The sequence below is a fragment of the Quercus lobata genome, chromosome 5, assembly GCF_001633185.2.
Source record: "Quercus lobata isolate SW786 chromosome 5, ValleyOak3.0 Primary Assembly, whole genome shotgun sequence".
Lineage (NCBI taxonomy): Eukaryota > Viridiplantae > Streptophyta > Magnoliopsida > Fagales > Fagaceae > Quercus > Quercus lobata.
Genome location: NC_044908.1, coordinates 84,055,191 through 84,076,468, shown reverse-complemented (window position 1 = coordinate 84,076,468; position 21,278 = coordinate 84,055,191). Strand labels below are relative to the sequence as shown.

General features: G+C 34.7%; 1 protein-coding gene and 1 pseudogene across 1 annotated transcript; both read right to left on the bottom strand.

The window, feature by feature from the left end:
• Positions 1–430: 430 nt before the first annotated feature.
• LOC115989506 lies at positions 431–2,434 on the bottom strand. The gene has a single exon (XM_031113202.1). It carries the CDS (start codon positions 2,250–2,252, stop codon positions 708–710), a length of 1,545 nt encoding a protein of 514 aa, XP_030969062.1. The 5' UTR covers positions 2,253–2,434; the 3' UTR covers positions 431–707.
• A 3,617-nt stretch (positions 2,435–6,051) lies between these two features.
• On the bottom strand, positions 6,052–20,505 carry LOC115991323 (annotated as a pseudogene).
• Positions 20,506–21,278: the final 773 nt, after the last annotated feature.

Below are 21,278 nucleotides of genomic sequence, written 5' to 3'. Positions count from 1 at the left end.
CCACTTTTCAAATCAATCTTCGAAAAGATTGTGGCTCCTGACATCATATCAAACATATCATCTAACCTAGGGATAGGAAAACGATACTTCACAGTTATCTTATTGATTGTGCGACTATCCACGCACATTCTCCAGGACCCATCTTTCTTTGGGGTCAAGAGTGCAGGGACTGCACATGGGCTTAAGCTTTCACGCACAAATCCTTTGTGCAAGAGCTCATCCACTTGTCTAACCATCTCATCATGTTGAGGAGGGCTCATTCTATAGTGGGGCAAATTTGGGAGTGCTGCTCCCGGGACAAGATCTATGGCGTGTTGAATATCACGCATAGGAGGCAATTGATTTGGAAGCTCCTTAGGGAAAACATCTTGGAACTCTTGAAGCACTGACCGTACTTCTTTTCTTGGTTCTTCAAAGTTGTTTAGTGCAATTTCCTTAACAACCAAAGCAAAGATGATGGAGTCTTGATTGACAGCTCTTTCAAGTTCTTTTGGACTAATGAGGTTCATACTTTGCTTTTTGGGCTCTTCTCTAGCCTTTCTTGCACTAACAAACTTAGTTTTGACTGGGTTAAGCTTAATCCTTTGTCCATTGTGCATGAAGGAACAAGAGTTTGAGCGACCATAAAGAGTGACATCTAAATCATAGAGCCATGGTCGTCCCAAAATTATGTGTCCTACATCCATTGGAATCACATCACATGAAATCTAAGCCTTGTATGAGAGGATATGAATAGGAACAAGACACCTATCCTTGATGGTGATAGATGAATCATCTACCCAAGAAACCTTATAGGGCTTAGGATGGGCAACTAACTTCAAACCTAGGAGGGAGACAAGTTTAGAAGAAACTGCATTAATGCAACTTCCACTGTCAATGATAACCTTGCAATTTGTGGTTCCACACTTGACAAAGGTTTGGAAGATAGTATTTCTTTTCCAATCATCACTTTCTCGGGACTGTGCTAGAGCACACCTAACAACACTCATTACAGGAGTATCAAGACTACCTTTGTTGAGGTTATCAAAAGATGGTAGGGCTCTAATGCAAGCTAATTGGGTGGGATCATCCTCTCCTATTTCTACAATGTCTTCAATGTTAGGCTCATAGACTACTTCTTCTACCTCTTCCTCTCCATCCAATTCTTCAATCAACAAAGTCTTATTAGGACATTGGGCAGCCATATGACCAAAGCCTTGACACTTAAAGCACTGGATTCTAGAATTTGGCCTAAATGTCTCTCTAACCACACTCTTCCCTTTGTCTTCTGGGCGTAAGGGCCTATTGTTGGGATTGGGTCTAGTTTGAGGACCTTGTTGGTATCTACCCTGAGGATTTTCTTCTATGTGTAAGGGTCTGTTGTTGAGATAAGGCCTATTTTGGGTACCTTGGAGGTATCTACCTTGGGGACCATCAAAATTGTTGCGAGGCAACATGCGATTGTCAAATCTCCTTCCACCTTGGGGCCTAGGGATCAGCTCTAAATCTTGCACTAAGGTATAAGCATCATCAAGAGTTGAGATTTGTCGAGCCACCAATTCTCTTTGAAGATCATAATTGAGGCCTTTCCTAAATCTGCTCAAGGTAATTGGCTCATCCTCAGTTGCATTGCTACGTATCCTGTACTCTTCAAATTGTTCTACATACTCAGTAGCAGACCTATTGTCTTGTCTCAAATCATGCCATTGATCCAACAAATTGCCTTGATGAGAGACTGGGAAGTACTTTTCATTGAGCTTGGCCTTCATTTCTTCCCAAAGAGTTATGGGTGGTTGGCGGGTCTTACGGAGGTGGTTGACAACACTATCCCAATGGAGTTTTGCTCTTCCTACAAGTTTCATTTTGGCAAACCTAACCTTTCTATCCTCAGACAGTTCATACCACTCAAAAAAATGATCCATCTCTCGCACCCAATCATTGTAGACCTGAGGGTTCCTAACACCATCGAAGGTAGGGGCCTCTACTTTGATATGCTTAGCGGAGTTGTCTTCATTGTCTCTATGGTCTTGCCTAGGGTGAGGGCCATGCCTATTATTATTTCTTCCATTATGTGCATTTTCCTCGTCATACCTAGCCTCTAAGTGGCCTAGACGGGCAGTAAGCTCTGCGATGGCTTGTCTTAATTCATCTTGGGGAGGAGGATCCATGTTTAGGCGGGATTGAGGACTAGGCTGGGGTTCAGAACTAGACTTTGATTTGGAATTAGACTGTTCTTCAGAACTAGTTACTAGACGACCACTACGCAAATGCATGCAAAGAGATCAACAAACTAATTCTAGCAAGTGGATAGTAAGGAAAATACTCAAGTTAAATTATATGAGAAGAGAAGTCATGAATTCCACAGGTTGTTGCATTCAAGCAGTACTAGCTTCAACAAGAATTAAATTAAAATGACCTAATTATGACAATGTGATTAGGCTAGTTCAACCATTAATACTGAGAAGTAATTACTTTAAAGGATTTTTTTTTTTTGGATTTTTTTTTTGGCTAAAATAAAATACTAAAAGAAAATAAACCAGCAGCTAAAATAACAAATTCATGTGACAATTTAAGCAGAACAAAGGACAAAGGCAGTAGCATGTTATTGAAGGTAAAGTTTGAGGCACATAATAGACATATTGATATTAAATCTGAAAGTGCATTTCAATCCATTAAGTTTGGAAAGTCCACGCCTTGATTGGGCTAACTTAAACAATCTGGGCCTCACTGACAGTGGGTCACGCTAAGGGGAAATTGGGCCTCACTTGTTGGTCTTCACGTGGAGTGCACTGGACCTTCCTGGAGGTTCTGCTTGATCTGACTTTTTTTTTTTTTAATTTTTTTTAAATATAATAATACAATAAAGAAAGACCAAAATATAAAACTAAAACCTATTAGTGCCCAAACAGTAGCACGTTAAACTGAAACCTTACAAACGGAAGCTTAAAGAAATGAGAAACAGAGGAAAACTAAAAAGAGAAGGAAACGACGCTCGCAACAGTCATCGACGAAGAGGCAGCGTGACACATCGGCGTTCACTGTCAGTGGTGCGCGCTGGTGGAGATCGGAGCTGGTGATTCAGATCGTGGGAGATATGGTGGCGGCGTGTCGACGGCGGCTGCAGGGTGATGATTTCGGCGGCGGGTTGTGTGATGGCATCCTTCCGTTGGTGGGATCGGCGGTTTTGGATGGTGGGCTTTCAACTCTGTCTCTGATCTGGTGGATTGAAGTTGTGAATCTGATTTTTTTTTTTGGTTCTGTGTTCAGAGGCGGGCACGGATGGTGGTCAATGGTTTGGGAGGCGTTGCTGGCTTCTCTGTTGGCTTGGGAATGAAAAACTCATGTGGGGCTGCAGGGTATATACGGATTGCCGGGGCTGGTTTGCAGATCTCGTGAGGCAGGGACTTAGGTTGCTTTGGTTTGCAAATCTCGTGGGGTAAGTATTTGAGTAATGGCATGTCTGGAGGTTGATTTGTTTGTTGATGGTGAGTGTGGGTGTGGGATGTCAGTCGTGATTTTGGTTGCTGAAAGGAGAGATCGGGTTTGGGCTCTGATACCAAGTTGATGCAGGACAACCTAGGCTTCCCACCTAGATTAGTCCTACCGTAAAACCTTAGGCTTCCCACCTAAGGTGTTTGGATTCACCACCAAACAATTCAATGAAAATAATCTCAATAATAATAATAATCTGTAAAATACAAAAGGAACCGTCTGAAGCTTTATATACAGCTTCTAGGAATCATAATGATAAAGATAAACTCTTCTAAACAAATCCTAAACAATCTCAAATACTAGTACGATAATCCTAACAATCTCAAATACTGATCCAATACTAAAGATAAACCCAAATAAAGATAACATAAATGATAAAGATAATCTCCACAGATGTGTCATCGTGTGGTGTCCGCACCAACCACCTTCAACACAAGTTGTCTTCAGAGTTTTTCTATAAGTATAACTTTTGTGCCCACGACTCTTTCACAGCAAATTGTGAGTTATTCTTATTTTATAACCACAACTTTTCTTTCACGTTGCAATATTGCATGTGCCATGACAATTTTGGATTTTCATTTATAGTCAAAAATACCAACCACCATTGGACTCATTCTCTCACACTAGAGTTACAATGAAGACCCAGAATTGCCTTTACCTTCTCACCCTTCTCACCCTTTCACTGTACACGACAGCCATGGAAGGCAAACTTGGTGTTCTTGATAAGAGAGACTGGCAGCCGATACAGAACATCAAAGACCATTTCATTCAGTCGATCGGAGCAGTCTCAGTGTTTCAGTACGACAAGAAGTCAGGGTCGCTGTTGAGGTTTGTGGAAGTGTTTAACGGCGACACCCAAGTCGATAACGGGACCTATTACCAGCTCGACTTGACAGCTGAAGACAGTGTTGTCACCAAAGAAATACCAAGCAATTGTGTTGGATAGGGTTTATTTCAACTTGATTTCGTTTACTCCTTTAGAACTTTAGCCTTAAATTAAAAAGGGTGGTTACTTGTTAGGAGTTCAATGTGAACAAACTTCTTTTGGTATGATTTGAAGAATAATTACCTCAAATTTGGGGAATCAATGTTATAAAGATTTGGAACTATATATTGTTATTTCTAACTTTTTCATATTGGTTTTGATTATTTCATTTTTATTTTTGTTTTATTAATTTTTTAAGTCAATTAGGGAGGGTATAATTTTCAAATAAAAAAAAAATGAAGGAAAAGAACTCATATGATGACCATCTATCAATGATCCATAATCGACCCCAAATTTAAATAATACTAAGATTTTGTTGTTATTGTTGTCGTAATTTTTTTATATGTGGAGGATGAAGTATTTACATTTGTTATAAAAATAAGAAAAGGAAAATTAAAAAGAAAAAAGGAAAAAAAGTTAATTTGAAAAATTTTGAGACTTCATGGCAAAATTGGGATTTTGTTCCCGTATGGTAGATAAAGGTCTTAGAACATCTGTCAATTAAAAAATTCAAAAAGCAAATGGACAAGTGAAAGAAATATATATATATGAAGTAGGAACCTCATGTAGGAAAGCATATAATGCCATGTAATTTCTTCTTTGATCACTTCCATTTTTTTTTTTTTTTTAAAAATCAACTTCCAACTTATCATTTAAAAGTTAACACTCATCTTCACTCCTTTGTGTCTCTTCATAATCCCAATTGATCAAACCAAAGTTTCGACTCAATCTTTTTCAAGTCTTAATTCAACCCTCCTATACAGTATAAACTAATGGAGATGTATGGTAAAGGAAGATAGACAATCACTGTAAAAATATTAGGACAGCCTAACCTCAACACCCATTATTTTATATATTCCCCTTTTCTGAATCAAAATTGGATTTATGTTTCATTTTTTCTTGGCAAAGCTCAAGGTATTTTCTACCTTTTATTTCTTTTCCCATTTTTATTCTTTAAATAGTTCTGTTGTCTACTTGAATATCAACTAAGTATTTAAGTATTTGCTAAAGCAAGTTGGAGCAAACTATTTGTGATGCCTTCGAATATGTATTACACAAATGCATGAAAGTGGTAGTTCCATCATAAACATAAAGAAGATCATAAGTTCATATATTGACTAACAATTGAGATACTGTGATCATAGATTCTAATAACATTTGTTTCTTCTAAAAATCTAAATAGTTTATAGGATTCTAGCCAAAAATACTTGGCATATAATCTGTGGTGCAAAAAAAATTTTGGTATTTTGTACAATAGAGACTAGAGAGGACTAAATATGCTTTTAGCTAGATAGAAGTACATTTTTTTAAGCCTTCTTGTAGTATTTTCATGGTGTAACTTAAAGCAAAATTTCATTGGCAAAATTAGTGATATGTTCATTCCATAAAATCCATGAGCAACAATGGTAATCCATATATAACCTTTTTACTGGAAATGTTATTTCATTCAGTTACTTTATTATATATATATGTACTACTTTTTTTTTTTTATTGTTAGTTCTTGATATATATTGCTTTAAAAAAAATATTTTGGCTAATAATATGTGCCTATTTTACTTATTAAAGAAAATCTATGTTCATTTAAATGTTCATTTCTATGAATCCTCTTCAAGCTTTTCCTCCTTACTCAATTCCTATTAATGTAAATAGTGAAGATCATAATCATATAGAAACCAAGTGTATTGTTTTAGCTTGAGACCAACATAATTTAACTATACTTTTATGCAAAACTTGAGACCAACATACTTCTAGGCAAAATTGGGTTTCCAACTAGTTTAAGATAAAGGCAGTAGGGGCAGTCCCCTATACAGTTTAATTCACGCTCATCCAGATATATAGAGAATTTACAACAAAGGAAAACTATGATATAGCAAAAGATAACTATGTCCAGATCTATAATATTGTGAACATATCACAATGAAATTTCACTGTAAGGATATTCTTTGTATACAATTGCAAGAAGGGAAACGGCTATGATATAGCAAAAGATAAGAATCAAACCCTTAAAATAATTTAATGTCCCATCCTGCAAGAAGGAAAGCAGCAAATTACTTAGTTATCCACCGAAAAGCAACATCTCGTGCATAAACCATGAAGATAAACTTACATTAAGATTTTGAAAATTTGGTAATTTATCATGGTATACTATTTGTAAATGACTTTAAGTGCCTAATTATGTTGCCAAGGACCTTATAGCTCGATGACATAACCAGTCTCCTTTATTAGGAAAACCAAAGTTTTGAGTCCCTTCTCCCTTTTTCTTTAACTATCAAATTGTCAAAAAAGTGCCTAATTATGCTGCAGGAGGACCAACATAACTGAAGGTAAGAAACAACCTATACATATGACAAGTAGGTTTGTAGCTTTACTCACACACACACATGGGAATCACATGGTGTGCATAGACATCCAGGAGAAAGGGGTAGACGAAATAGAAGACTGAAGAAGAGCAAGAAGAACAGTGCACTTTTTTAACCATTTGTGACAGAGTAAAACCCTATCAGCCTATAGTGAATAGTTCACTTCTAAGTCCAAAGCCCTTATCGAATCAAGATGGAGCAAAGGGTGCAATGAGAATGGGGGCCTAGTTAAGGAATTTTCAACTATCATTGACAATATTTAGTGGTGCACACGCATTGTAAACAAAGAATAACATTGATGATCAGACATATAATTAAGCACCAAAATCAAGGTGGGTTTACTATAAAGAATCCTTTTTTTTCAATTCCTAGCTACAGCCTCAAGGTTTCACAACTCCGTAAGGCAAGGTTAGATTTAGAAGTAGCTGGGTGAAGATGTGGGTTCCAACCTACATTTTAAAATTATAAAGAAAAGTAACAGACATTCATGGCCAACAATAGTGGAGTGGAGTTGAGAGAGTAAGGCCTGATTCAAGAACACAAAACTGGCCTCATTAATTTCTAAGAAAAATGGAAATATTTCTAAGATAAAACACATCTGAACTTCTATTTTTATTTTAAAAGAACAGCATATTTTATTAGAAAAAATTGTAAATTTATACAGCTGATGGTGCATATAGTGCAGTTTAGAAGAACTAAAAACGAATATAATTCAATACATGTTCATAAATTTGATGACTAAAATTCAGAAAACAAACCTGCATCATAAATGCTCCCATTACTACTGTGATGAAGAGTACTGCAATCTCAAATGGTTCAAAGTTCATGTCCATTGGTTTTCCCATAATCCAACCAAGAAGTACGCACAAGGGAAGCTGCAATTGTTGAAATCACAAAATTAACAGGACTGCTAATTTTAATGGATTATCATTAAAGAAAATCATTTGCTAAGTATGTGTCGTGGAAATTTTTTTTTATCCCCTAGCACTAGTGTAAGACCAGACTAAAGGAAAAGAAATGAAGGTAGTGATTGTAATTTCATTACATTTCTTGGTTGGTAAGTCAACACACTCTCTATAAGCAAAATCAACAATGACAATCCATTTAAATTTCAAAGCCTTACCACAAACATCAATATATGTGTGGATGATACAGCAACAACTCCAAGTGTTTTGTCCTGCAAACAGATAAATCAACAGAATAAAAATTGAAAGGGAAAAAAAATAAGGAATTAGACTTCAAAGCACTCACAAGCATGTTCCTAATGGCAAAATTAATTGCATAGCCATTTTCAGCAAGGGGAAGCAGGATGACAGTAAGCCTTTGAAACATTCATGGAGTATGATGCTCCCTGAAAGTAGTCTATTCACAATCATCAACTGTTCACTCAAAAATATCTAATTGACTATAAAAAGAAATTCAGCACAAAGAGAGTTTTAGATTATGAACATAAATGAGGAATGTTGAAACATATAATACTTGTAGTTAGAATTTTAGTGCAATGTCCTAAATATCATTACAAAGAAATCTTTCCACTAGATTGCCTGTTAACACTTAACATTTCCTGAAAAGTGGTTGTACAATTTGCATCTTCCTAGTCCTAGACTATGATGCACGGACGTGGAAAAATGGGCGCCGCACCCGTGTCTGAGTTTTTTTTTTTTTTTTTTTTTTTAGATTCGCGCCAATTCCTGCCAAACCGGGCTGATTCAGCCAGAATCGAGTCGTATCAGCTGAATCAGATCGTATCGACCGACGGCCGAAACTGACCGAAACAAGCCAAAATTGACCTTGAATCATGCCGGAACAATCGAAATCGGCTTTGAATGAGGCCCAAACATCCTAAATCTATCCTTCCTCAATTTTATTTTGAATATTTGTTGCTTCTTTTGTGTTTTCTTTTTTGTTTTGTGTTTTTTACCTTCTTCTTTCTTTGTTTTGTGAACCAAGGACATATAATGTGTTTTTTAAGAATATTTTAATAGTAAAAATATATAGAAAATATAAATAAAAATATTTAATAATTTTTTAATCGCTACACCCGCACCCTACTTTTTCAAAAATTGCTGAGTCTCGCACCAGCACCCGCACACGCACCCGAATTCAAAAATGCACATGTGCTTCAAAGGTCCTAGACAGGCACTTTTTGCCATGCATTGCACTAGGGTTGCAGAAATGGATTTCACAAGTGATCTAATGCATGAAGCAATACTAATCACCAAAGAAAAAAGGACAATAACCAAAAGAAAATCTTAATAATAATACATTCTTAGAGGGTAAAGCATTGTGATACTGTCATTTAACACACTATAGCATAGCAAAAAAGTATGAATATTTGTTCTCTTCCATCATGTATCAAGATGTAAATGGCATGTATGCAAAGCTCTAAAAGCATCTGATGTTTAATCTATCTCCAATGGGAGGAGGCAATGTTCACTAATACTATAATTTATACCAAAACTAGGGAATTCTAGGGAGAGGAACACATTGTAGCAGGAGTTTCTAAATGCCTTTTCTTTTATGAAAGGAGTTTCTTAAATGCTTAGTCATATTAACATCTACCCTTTTCCAATACCTTCCTAAGAGACACTTTGCTGTAAGCATAAGTTCTGTTATATCTAACATTTAACTCCCAAATCGGGTACTACTAACACATAGTCGAGCAATAGAATAATATATGTTAGGTTCTAAAGATATAGATTAAATGTCTAGAATCATGGTTGTATTGTGTTGGCAAACCGAAAGCAAAACAAGTCTAGTCTAAGTGTTTAGAGTGTGCTTAAATAAGTGTGTTTCAAGATTTCAAAGTCCAGCTGATTGCAAAAAAGAGAATTCAAGTTCTGCCTTTCTCGACCGATTAAGAAATAGACCCGACCAATCGAAAATCACAGATAGGGTTTTCTGCAAAAGGTTATTTCAATCCAATCACAACAAAAACATTTAAGGTTTCACTTAAACTTCTCCACATATAAAAAGAAAACCCTAGCTACGTTTTGAAGACTTTTGAGAAGATTTGTGTGTTACTCTTTGTGAGATTTAAGAGGTTCTGTACCTTCTAACTACACAAGATTCTACCAGAGCTTAAACTAAAATCAAAGATTGGTAGAACTAGTTGTTGCATTCAAGATCAACTACTGATGGTGATCTAAAACTTTTGAGTGGAGTCTCAAAGTCATAAGCAATAGTGTGCTTGTGTTGCTATACATCTAAGAAGAGAAGGAGTCCGTGGATTCGGAGCTTGCACATGATCGTGTCAGTAAGTTATTACACGAGATAACATTAGATTTAGGGTTAAATATTTTGTAAAAATTTCAATTCTCTTATAGTGGATTTGATTTACCTTGAAGATAGTTAGGTCAAATCCTTCTCAGGTTTTTACCTTGAAAGGGGTTAGTTTCATTGGCTTTCCTGGATAATCATATCGTAGTGTTATTTACTTTTCCGCAACTTTGCATGATATGATTATTTGTATTTAACCTAGATCTAAAATATACTCTAAGTAATCACTTGGCTAATATAATAGGTTAAACAATCTGTTTTAAAAGGTCTAAAAAAACTCTTAATTGGTATCAGAGCAAGTTAGCTCTTGTTTTAGGTATCTTTACCTAGAGTTTATCATTGACCCCTGCTATCATGGAACACAGTCACTCTCTTGTGATCCCCCCACACTTTGATGGTAATAACTATGCTTACTGAAAAGTTAGGATGAAAACTTTCTTGAAATCTATTGATGAGAGAGTATGGCTATCTGTTGAGAATGGTTAGGAAAGACCAACCACTTCTATTGGTGAATGGACAACTGCCCAAAAAGAAGCAACAAGCTTTAATAGTAAAGCTATGAATGCGATATTCAATGCTGTTTCCATGGAAGAGTTTAAGAGAATCTCAAATTTGGAGATTGCTCACACTACATGGAACATCTTGCAAACTGTGCACAAAGGCCCTAAGGCAATAAAGATTAATAAACTGCAACTAGATTTGAAAGTATTAGAATGTTTGAAGATGAGTCTTTTGATGAATTCTATGCTAAATTGAATGATATTGTTAATTCTGCTTTTAATTTGGGTGAAGTCTATGATCAACCTAAAATTGTTAGAAAAATTCTTAGATCTTTGACTGAAAACTTTAAACCCAAAGTGACTGCCATCACTAAAAGTAAAGATGTTGACTCTATCCCTGTGGATGAATTTGTTGGATCTCTTCAATCCTATGAATCTAATTTACCTAAGACAAATAAATCCAAATCTATGGCCTTGAAATCTGTTGATGATTGTGGTTTTGATGAAGAACTCTCATTTACTGAGATTGTTTATCTTGCTAAGAACTTTAGAAATTTTCTGAGAAATAATAATAGGAGGGCAAGAAATAGAAACACTGCTAATTCTAGGAATGTTAAGAAGAATGACACTGCTAAGAACAATAATGGTGAAAAATCTAAAGAAAGAGTAGGTCAATCTTCAAATAATTCTTTGGGACAACAATGTTATGGTTTTCAAGATTATGATCATATGAAATCTGAATGTCCAACCTTCTTGAGGTCAAAAGGTAAGGCTACTTTGAGTGATGATGAAGTTTCTGATTATGAGTCTGAAAGTGATCAAGAAGGAAACTTCATGGCTTTCACTGCTACTACTATAGTAAGTGAAATTGAGACTGCTGATGAGAAATCTTCTGACGAGGAACTCTCAGAAATTGCAGAATTGCAGGAAGCTTATAACAAGCTTTGTAAGATAGCAGCTAAGGATGCTATGAGTGTGGAATTAGGTTTGAAAAAGATAAAAACTCTTGAACTGGAAAAGAAAAATTTGCTGCTAAAGTTGTTTGATGCTAATGAACTTTTGAATTCTGTTAAAATTGAGAACATGTCTTTGCTTGAAAAAGTTAAGAGTTTAGAATTAGAATTATATGTTGCTAGAGAACAAATAGATAAAACTTCTACCTCTAAACTAGATGAGGTGTTACATGTTCAAAAGTCTGTATCTAATAAGACTGGTCTAGGGTTTATTGAGAATGGATCTTCTACTACTATGAATCCTCCTAAGTTTGTATTTGCTACATCATCTTCTGTTGTTTGTCAAACTCTTTCTGATGTTAAGGTTCACAAAGTAGTAGCTCCTGTTTCTAGAAGAACTAGAGTAGATCTTAGCAAGTTTGAGCCCAAAAAGTCTAATCAACCTAGAAACAAGAAAAACCACAAACCATAGTGGTTTGGTCACTTTTGTGGTAAAGCGGGGCATACAAGACCAAATTGCTTTAAGCTGCAAGCTTTAAAGCAATCTCCTAAACAAAAAGTGCCTATGTCAAAAGCACAAGATCATGTTGTACTTATTCATGAGTTGGTGAAGGTTCTTAACCTTTATACTAATGCTGGAGCTAACGTTAGGAATAATCCCAACTCCAAGTTTGCATCTAAAAATGTTTGGATGCAAAAGACTCAATCTCAGTGAGTCAGTCTGACATGGTCCTTATGTTAATTCTTTCTATCTCTTGTGACCAAAAACTATTTTTCTTTAGAATTGCATTTGCATTACATTCATACATTGCATTCTAGGTTTGTTTTGTTTTAAGTTTTTCTATTTTTTTTTAAATAAAAAAATAGAAAATTGAAAAAGGGGGGGGGGGGGGGTTTGTTTTAAGTTTTTCTGTTTTTTTTTAAATAAAAAAATTGAAAATTGAAAAAAAGGGGGGGGGGGGGTTTGTATTATACATCTTCAAGTTGTGTAATTGAGGTTGGCCTATGAAATTTACATTTCATGATTGTGTACCTTGTTTAACTTTGATAAGCTTTATTTTTCTACGCTTTGCTAGTTTGTGCTATGCAGTGCTTATATTGTGTGAGTTTTTTATGGTTTTTAAATACATGCTCTTGATTTTGAAGTCATATTCTTTTGATTGTAAGGGCTAAAAAATCCTAGGAGAAAGGCATAAATAATCATCTCACCACTATTATTTGCTAATCATGAACACCTGTGTGCAAATTATAAAAGCAGTGCTCGATAAGGTATAGCACTTGCACAAAAAAATTCTTAAGGTGTTATTGTACATTAGTTAAAAAGAAGTAAAAAGAAAAATATGCTTCAAAAGAACAAGAAAAATCAAAATAAAAAAAATAAAAATAAAAATTTGCATGATTGCGTGTTTTCTAGAAGATGTGGGAGTTATATGATGTAACTCTTTAGGTGATAGTCACTTTCAAACTTATGTGATGAATAATGTAAAAAGTGTGTTTATTCTCTGTTTCCATATCACCTTGTGAGTATCTCATGCACTTACTAGTTGCACACACCACAAGCAAAACTTTGTTAAATTTGGTACATGTGATTGTGTTGTGATGTTTTTGTGGCCTACCAAAGTTAAATTTCTTGAAGTGTTTAATGCATCTCTGGGGTGTGAGAAAAGAAAAGAGTGAGGAATTTGATAAAGTTGAATTACTTTTTTGAAATTTTTTATTTTGAAAATCATTTGAAGTCATGAACATACATGTCATATCATAAAAACAGTTTTTCAAATGATTCTGCAAAAAAAGTTTTGAAAAGTTACCGATCAAGTCCATTCTTCGATCGATCAAAATGTGAAGGAAAAAAATGGATTTTCTTTTAAAAAGTCTCGGGTTGTCTCGATTCCTTCCCAATTCCTCTAGACCGATCGAGCCTATTTTCATGTTGTTTTCGATTCCTACCCGATTCCTCTCGACCAATCGGATTTCAAATTTCTGAAACATAAAGGAATCAGATCTGACTTTTTCAAAAGCATTTTTTGTCTATCTCTTCGATTACTCTCTCAATTCCTTATCCAAAAATAAAAATTGTCTTTTTCATGGTCAAAGCTTCCAAGGTTTTCTTCATCTATACTGGGTAAGACCTTTATACCCTTTCTTTTTCATCATATTACTTGTTTTCATGCATTTTTCATTGATTTTTTAGGGATTTTTGCACATTAGAAAATTTGGGATTTTTGATGAAAATTGGGTTTTTGTTCAAATCTAAACCATGGTTTTTTGTTCATGCATCATTTAAACATGATTCACATGCTTTAATTTCAAAAATTTTAAGTTTTATTGGAAATTTTGAAATTAGGGTTCTAAGTTCTTGAGAACTTGGGATTTTGTGAAATTGGACAAATTTGAGTGAAATTGGCTACTGTTGTTGATAAATTGAGTAATTATAACCTGTATTATACATGTTGCATTGTTCAATTGATCAATATAAGGATTTTTTGAGAATTAGGTTTTTCAAAATTGGGAATTTTTCTATAATTCTTCAATTTACCTTGTTAATTTTGTAAACTGTGATGATTTTGGATTGTGTAAGAACATTAGATCATGCATCATGCAAGATTAAATGTCATGCATCATATAGTTTTTAAATTTGCATGTTATCTTGTCTCTAATCCTTCTTATGCAGTCTACCCTTGGTTTTTGTGTTTCTTTTCCTTTTTGACCCTTAGTCATAGCTCCTAAACCTAGTGGGAAATTTAAGACTAGAGCTATAAGGAACCCTGGTTCTTCCTCTTCATCTGGTTCTGCCATAGGTGTTAGGTTTTTGACTGAAAAATGTGAGGAAACCTATGAGACCTTAAACAAATATAGGTCAATTTGGGGTGAAAGGGAGATAGTTCTGAGTGAGTTAGATCCTTCCATATGTAGGACTTTTGTGGCTAGGAACTGGGTTTCTCTATTTGAGTTGTCTAATACTCCTCCTGTCGCCTTGATATGAAAGCTTTACTCTAATCTTTCTGTTTATTCTGAGGACACTAGTGGTCATTATTTGACTACTTGGATCTGTGGTCAAGAGTTTACTATAAGTAAACAAGTTGTTTATGAGGCTTTAGGAGTACCCTTAGTTCGTAAACCAGTTTATCCTTACATTGAGTTTCCTGCTGTAGATGATATGATGTCCCTTCTCTGTGGTCATCCTGTTTCTTGGGGATCAGAACCAACAATCAACTCTTGTGAGTTTACTGAGCTTAACCCATTATACTTACAAATCACTTGTCATAACATCTATCCTATCTCTCATGTTCATACAATACCTATAGAGCTTTCTGCTTTTCTATATGCTCTTATCACATATGGTCCTATGTGTTTCCCTTCTATGTTTATTCAGATCATTGTGGATGTTTATAGGAGTAAGAGTAAAGGTCAAAAGCTTTTCTTTCCTTTGTTTATTTTTAGGATTTTGAGATTTTTAGAGTCGTCAGAGTTTCCTTCCCTAGAGTTAGTACACATTATGGCCCCTATAGGAACTACCTATCTTAGACAAAGATAGGCACAAATGAAGAGTGCTAAGCCAAGCATTGGGACATCTAAGAGAATACGAGGAGATGCTTCTACTATCTCTAGTGCTATGCCTGCTGCTAAGGAGACTTATGTGGATCTGACTGTTGTTGTGGATCGTGCTGGACATGCTCAGGATGTTGATCCTCCATTGTCACTCTGATCTATGATGCAGTCTATCATGACGACTCAGGCTACACAAGGACAACTACTTTATGAGCTCTTGACTGAGGTTGCATCATTGAGAGCTGATTTCTCAGATTATAGGAGTTCTTTTCCACCACCTCCACCTTTTGAGGATTGACATTGCCTTTGGCAATTCGTAACAAAAAGGGAGAGTAGATTTACGTACATAGGGAGAGTTTATGTATATAGGGGGAGTACACATGTATTTTGGCTAGGGGGAGTACTTTGCTTTATTATATTTTGTTTTTTGATGTATTTTTGTTTTTAGTTATTTTCTTTGTTTCATTTAAACATTGATGTGATGAGATTATGATAGTTGATTGATGAGATTATGATAGTTGATGATTTTGAGGTTATTCATGTTGATGTGTTCACTATCAAATTGTTTGTTTTGGTGATTTCAAAGTTTAAATTTTGTTTAGAATATTTAACTGTATTTTCCACACATGTGTTTATGAATTGGTTTCAATGTTTCAGGAATTTACAGGTTAAATCTTTCAACAGCTGCTGATTATACTATCAACTAATAGTTAGTAGTTGTGTAAGATATGTTTTTGGACAATAACTTGTATTTGAGCTAGTTTGTTTTTAAGCATTACATTTTTATATGTGTTTTGTCACGGATTGCCAAAGGGAGAGATTGTTAGGTTCTAAAGATTTAGATTAAATGTTTAGAATCATGGTTGTATTGTGTTGGCAAACCAAGAGCAAAACAAGTCTAGTCTAAGTGTTTAGAGTGTGCTTAAATAAGTGTGTTTCAATATTTCAAAGTCCAGCTGATTGCAAAAAAAAGAATTCAAGTTCTGCCTTTCTCGACCAATCGAGAAATAGACCCAACCGATCGAAAATCGCAAATAAGGTTTTCTACAAAAGGTTATTTCAGTCCAATCACAACAAAAATGTTTAGGGTTTCACTTAAACTTCTCCACATATAAAAAGAAAACCCTAGCTATGTTTTGAAGACTTGTGTGTTATTCTTTGTGAGATTTGAGAGGTTTTGTACCTTCTGACTACATAAGATTCTACCGGAGCTTAAACTACAATCAAAGATTGGTAGAACTAGTTGTTTCAAGATCAACTACTGATAATGATCTGAAACCTTTGAGTGAAGTCTCAAAGTCACAAGCAAGGGTGTGCTTGTGTTGCTGTTAATCCAAGAAGAGAAGGAGTTTGTGGATTCGGAGCTTGCATGTGGTTGTGTCAATAAGTTACTACATGAGGTAGCATTAGATTTAGGATTAAATCTTTTGTAAAAACTTCAATTCTCTTATAATGGATTTGTTTACCTTGAGGATAGCTAGGTCAAATCCTTTCTAAGTTTTTACCTTGAAATGGGTTAGTTGCATTGGTTTTCCTGGGTAATCATATCGTGGTATTATTTACTTTTTCGCAACTTTGCATGATATGATTATTTGTATTTAACCTAGATTTGAAATATACTCTAAGTAATCATTTGGCTAATATAATAGGTTAAACAATCTGCTTTAAGAGGTCTAAACAAACTCTCAATATATATGGTAAAAAATGTGTACAAGTTTCATTCAATCCAAGGATTTCAAAATGTAGTAAAAATTCAAAATAAAAAACAGAAACACAAAAAACATATATAGAAACACAAGAAGATGCAAAGAAGCACGTCATATGAAGCATATGACGATCTGTAATCAAGGTAAACAATATGAGAAAACCATATTTGGAAATTTTGATCAATTTTCACCTCCTTCTATAATTTGCATTTTGTCCAACTAAATTCTTGAATACTAAAATCAACATTTGAAAAACTATCCAAAAGGCACGCCAGTTGAAAATCAACTCATAAATAAAACAGAAGCATTACATAGCCGCATTGCATAAGTATTACCTCAATGGCATTAACAAGGTATCTTGAAAGTATGGACACCCACAGAGTCATAATAAAGAGACAGCCGATAGCTTCCAAATGTGTCATCTAAGGAGTATTTTCTTCATGACTGACTCCCTGCAACAACTGTGAGGCTTTTGTCTTTTTAACTTAGTTTCTAGACAAATTTTAACATGTTTGATATGCTATTACAAACTAAATATAAAGTTTTTGCATATTTTCATGTGTATTAATTAAGAATATATAATACATTTAAAAATAAATATTTAGAGTACAAATAAACTCAACTCAACTCAACTCAACTATGCCTTATCCTTAATAAGGGGTTCATCACATGAATTTTTTATGCCATTGAGCTACCTTCTCTGTAAATGTATGGCCTATCAGATGCTATATTAACACCTATAATGACGTTTCTTTTGTTCTTCCTCAATTTTCTATACCAACTTTTACTCAAATTAAGTCAACACCTATGGGTGCTAATATAACTACTCAGTTGTTTTGAAGTTCCAAATCATATGCCGACAGCCTCATCACAAACACATCTATTTCATTTTCTATCATATGTACTATTCCCACACAACCTCCCAGCATATATATGTTTCCTCAACACTCATGTTTTGAATTTGTCGTTTCTCAACAGGCCAACAGTCAATGTCATAAATAATTGGTGAAGTAATTATTGTTTTAGAAAAGTTTCCATTCAACTTGGTACAACTAATCACATAGTAGCTATCTAGCAAGCTTACTCATGTGCATAATATCATTTTGAATATCCCCAAAAGCATGAATCATTTACTCAAGGTGGTGATAATGGTCACTCTTTGTCCTCAATTTCATATCATTCCTATTTCTAGCTCTACTAAAATTGCATTCCATGTACTCATAATTTTACTTATATTAAAATATGGTCCTAAAGAAATCACTCTAGATTTCTTATCTAGTTTTCATCAATCAAAACTAGCACTGCAAATAACATACATCAAAGGTTCCTTTTAAACATACTTAGTAAGTTGACCTATAACTGAAGCCAAATGATAAAGACAAAATATTGGCAATTTGTGGAAGTCTACTATAAAAGAAAATTCAATTGTCTCTCCTTTTTTCTTTCTCACTAATGGATATATACACAGAAATTTTAATCAATCCATTACATGTAAAAAATAACCATAAACATGCTTCTTATCATACCTTTAACAGAGGACTCACCTCATCAATAGGATTCTGCTTCTGCTGAAATTTTAGTTGGTAGAAAACGTAACTCATGTAAGTCACTAGCATTATAAAGCTATTGAATCTTGAGAGTGACAACTCCGACTTCCCAAAATAAACTTCTGTGTTTGTGGAATGAAGAAGGGTAGGAAACATTATTGCCATAAAAGCCATCAACCACATTCCTGTATTCACCAAGATAGTTTTCTACCCCCCACCAACCCCCACCCCCCCCCACCCCCCCCCCCCCAAAAAAAAAAAAAAAGGAACACAGTCATCTATAATGTTAGTTCTACTGATTAAGAAATGCGAAAGTGAATGCAAAAGATTGCAGAGTATCATATTTCATTAAGAAATGTGACACGGCTAATAAGATCGCTATAACAATCACCTACCTCAGTGAACGCCTGAGCTCTCCTATTATCAAGAGTCCCTCTAGTGAAGAATGCACTTCCTAGCACTAACAGTAATTTTGATAGGTATGGAGCCCAACAAGAAATGTTGAACAACTCTTACCATCCCATATTTCAACGCATAAATTGGAATGATCAGTTCTGTCATATTGCAGAACATAGCATCTAAAAGACCTCCAACGCATAGCATCTAAAAGACCTCCAACTACAGAAAGTGATTAATATCATAATGCACACATTGGTCAAAAAACATGACCACATAAGTAGAAGTACAAAATTGCGACCTTTATGTCGGGATGGTAATTTTAACCAATGATTAAGATGCTAACTACCGAAGAAAACTTATCCAATTGAAGCAGTTTATAAGTCATCTGCCTCTAAACCAGAACAGTTTGAATAGGTGCAGCATCGTTACAAATATGATACCATGTTAAGATAATGAAAGGTGCTACGTTCACAACATTTTTACAAAATTTTTACAACAAATCATAGGTGGTTAGTTGTTACCGGTTCAAATTTGAACCTAACACTAAGATTATTTTTTTACCCCAACAGTAACAACTAGTAACAACCTGTCACTTATAATTTGTTGTGAAAATGTTGTAAAAATGTTGTGGACATATCATTTCTCTAAGATAATAGAATTCCTGTGTAGTATGCAAGTTGCCTGAACCACAATGGCCAAAGGTGTTAATTTGAATACCAAAGGAAAGTTGGTAATAATAACAAGGATATAATACCAATATTTCTACTAAGCTTTACTAAGAAAATCAATGCTTACTCTACCCCAACACCCAGAAGCTCCGGTAAAGGTACTAGGCCCACTGAACTGAGGATGTACACCCATCCCTGTAATACAAAAAATATGTAGTTACCAATGAACAAATCCAGGGGGAAAGATATGCATAAATGTCATCAATTTTGTCCCCAAAATTAAAGCAGTTAGGAAATGAACCAAATGGTGAAGTTAGTAACTAAACTATTTTTCTAAATTTTAACCTCCTCCTAACCTGTAGGTCCAAATTTCCCCTTAATAAGTAAGGACTCTATTGATGATTTATCGATTATCCCAAAAGCACAAGCTGTTAAGAAATTTTGAATTTAATCATTTCAACCAATATTGTAACACCTATAATGAATTGAGTTACATAGTTCCACCCAGTTTTGAACTCACATTTTAAAAGTTCATGTGCATGCCATGCATGCATGTGTCATCACCTCATTGGTTAGAAGTCCAACGGTCCATTGAAAGAGGGGAAAAAGTATAACTTTTTAAAATGAGATGTAGTGCAAACAAAGTTCAAATTCAAGACTATCTACTTACTATCTTGATAAATGACCTATTCTACAAAAATTTAAGCTATTAAAAAATAGTGAATGATTACTTAACCATCATTCTAACAAAATTTTGGGTGGGTGCACCATTTGGCATATGTAGCATGTCAAACTGTAAAGGGTCAAAAAATTATTATGTAAGTTGCACTTCTTACTTGCTTTTCAGAAAGATGATGCACCAATATGGCAATAAGACTAAAAGGTAATAGCATGTTAACTCGTAACTTGAACAACACAATGTAAATACTTCTGGGAAGACTGATCCAAATTCGCTTGAAGATTGAAGAGCTAGCATTATTATCATTAGGCCTAAGATCAAATGTCTCAAACTCAAAAGCATGCACTTCAGTTCTGTTGCGTCGGGATGTAGATATCTCCTTGTGTTCAAGGTATATCCTTTCCCCCATGGATACCATCTGTGGAGAAAGATTAGCTCAGTGATAAATTTCTGTGTTAAGCAATATAAAGAGAGAATTACCGGAAATTATTTAACCTCATTGAAGGATTTAACTTCTAATTTATAAATTTATAATAAAGCATATTGTTGAGAACTTTTATAAATAAATTAAAAAGAAGAAAGAAGAAGAATAAACCTCAAAAACCACTAGGCCTTGGATGAGTAAAAATCTCTAGACTCCTGAATTTGCAGTAAATTCACTTTGGTGATAGTGTGGTGTGAGAGGGAACATTCTCTTTATATTTGTAATAGTTGCAAGGACTTGGATTGTCAAATTTCATGACATTGTAAATGAATCGAGTCTGAGACTTTGTTAAAATATTTAAGTTGAAAAGATCAAGATATACATCATCACAAAGATGGTGGTGATTAAGGAATTAGACCGCCCTTTGATAGGTACTTGATCAAACAAATTGGCGATTTCATTAGTCTTTCAATCATAACTCGATCGATTGAAAAGGAATTTTCAACAAACCTTCGACTACGGCTCCGGTACATCAAAAAAAAAAAAAAAAAAACTGATTTCTGACATTGTTGGGGGAAATAATATATTGGGTCGACTTCAATCCAATAATTAATATGACATATATGAATATCTCTTACCTCAAAAGCTTAAGACTATGAGTTTAGGCCCCACTCTACTATATTAGTCATTCACTTTTATTCAATGTGAGACTTCATTCACTTGTGAATACCCAACAACCTCCCCCTCACATGTGAGTT

Bases quoted from the DNA above. Each gene is read 5' to 3' on its own strand.
- LOC115989506 (XM_031113202.1), bottom strand. From the start codon at position 2,252: ATGCATTTGCGTAGTGGTCGTCTAGTAACTAGTTCTGAAGAACAGTCT.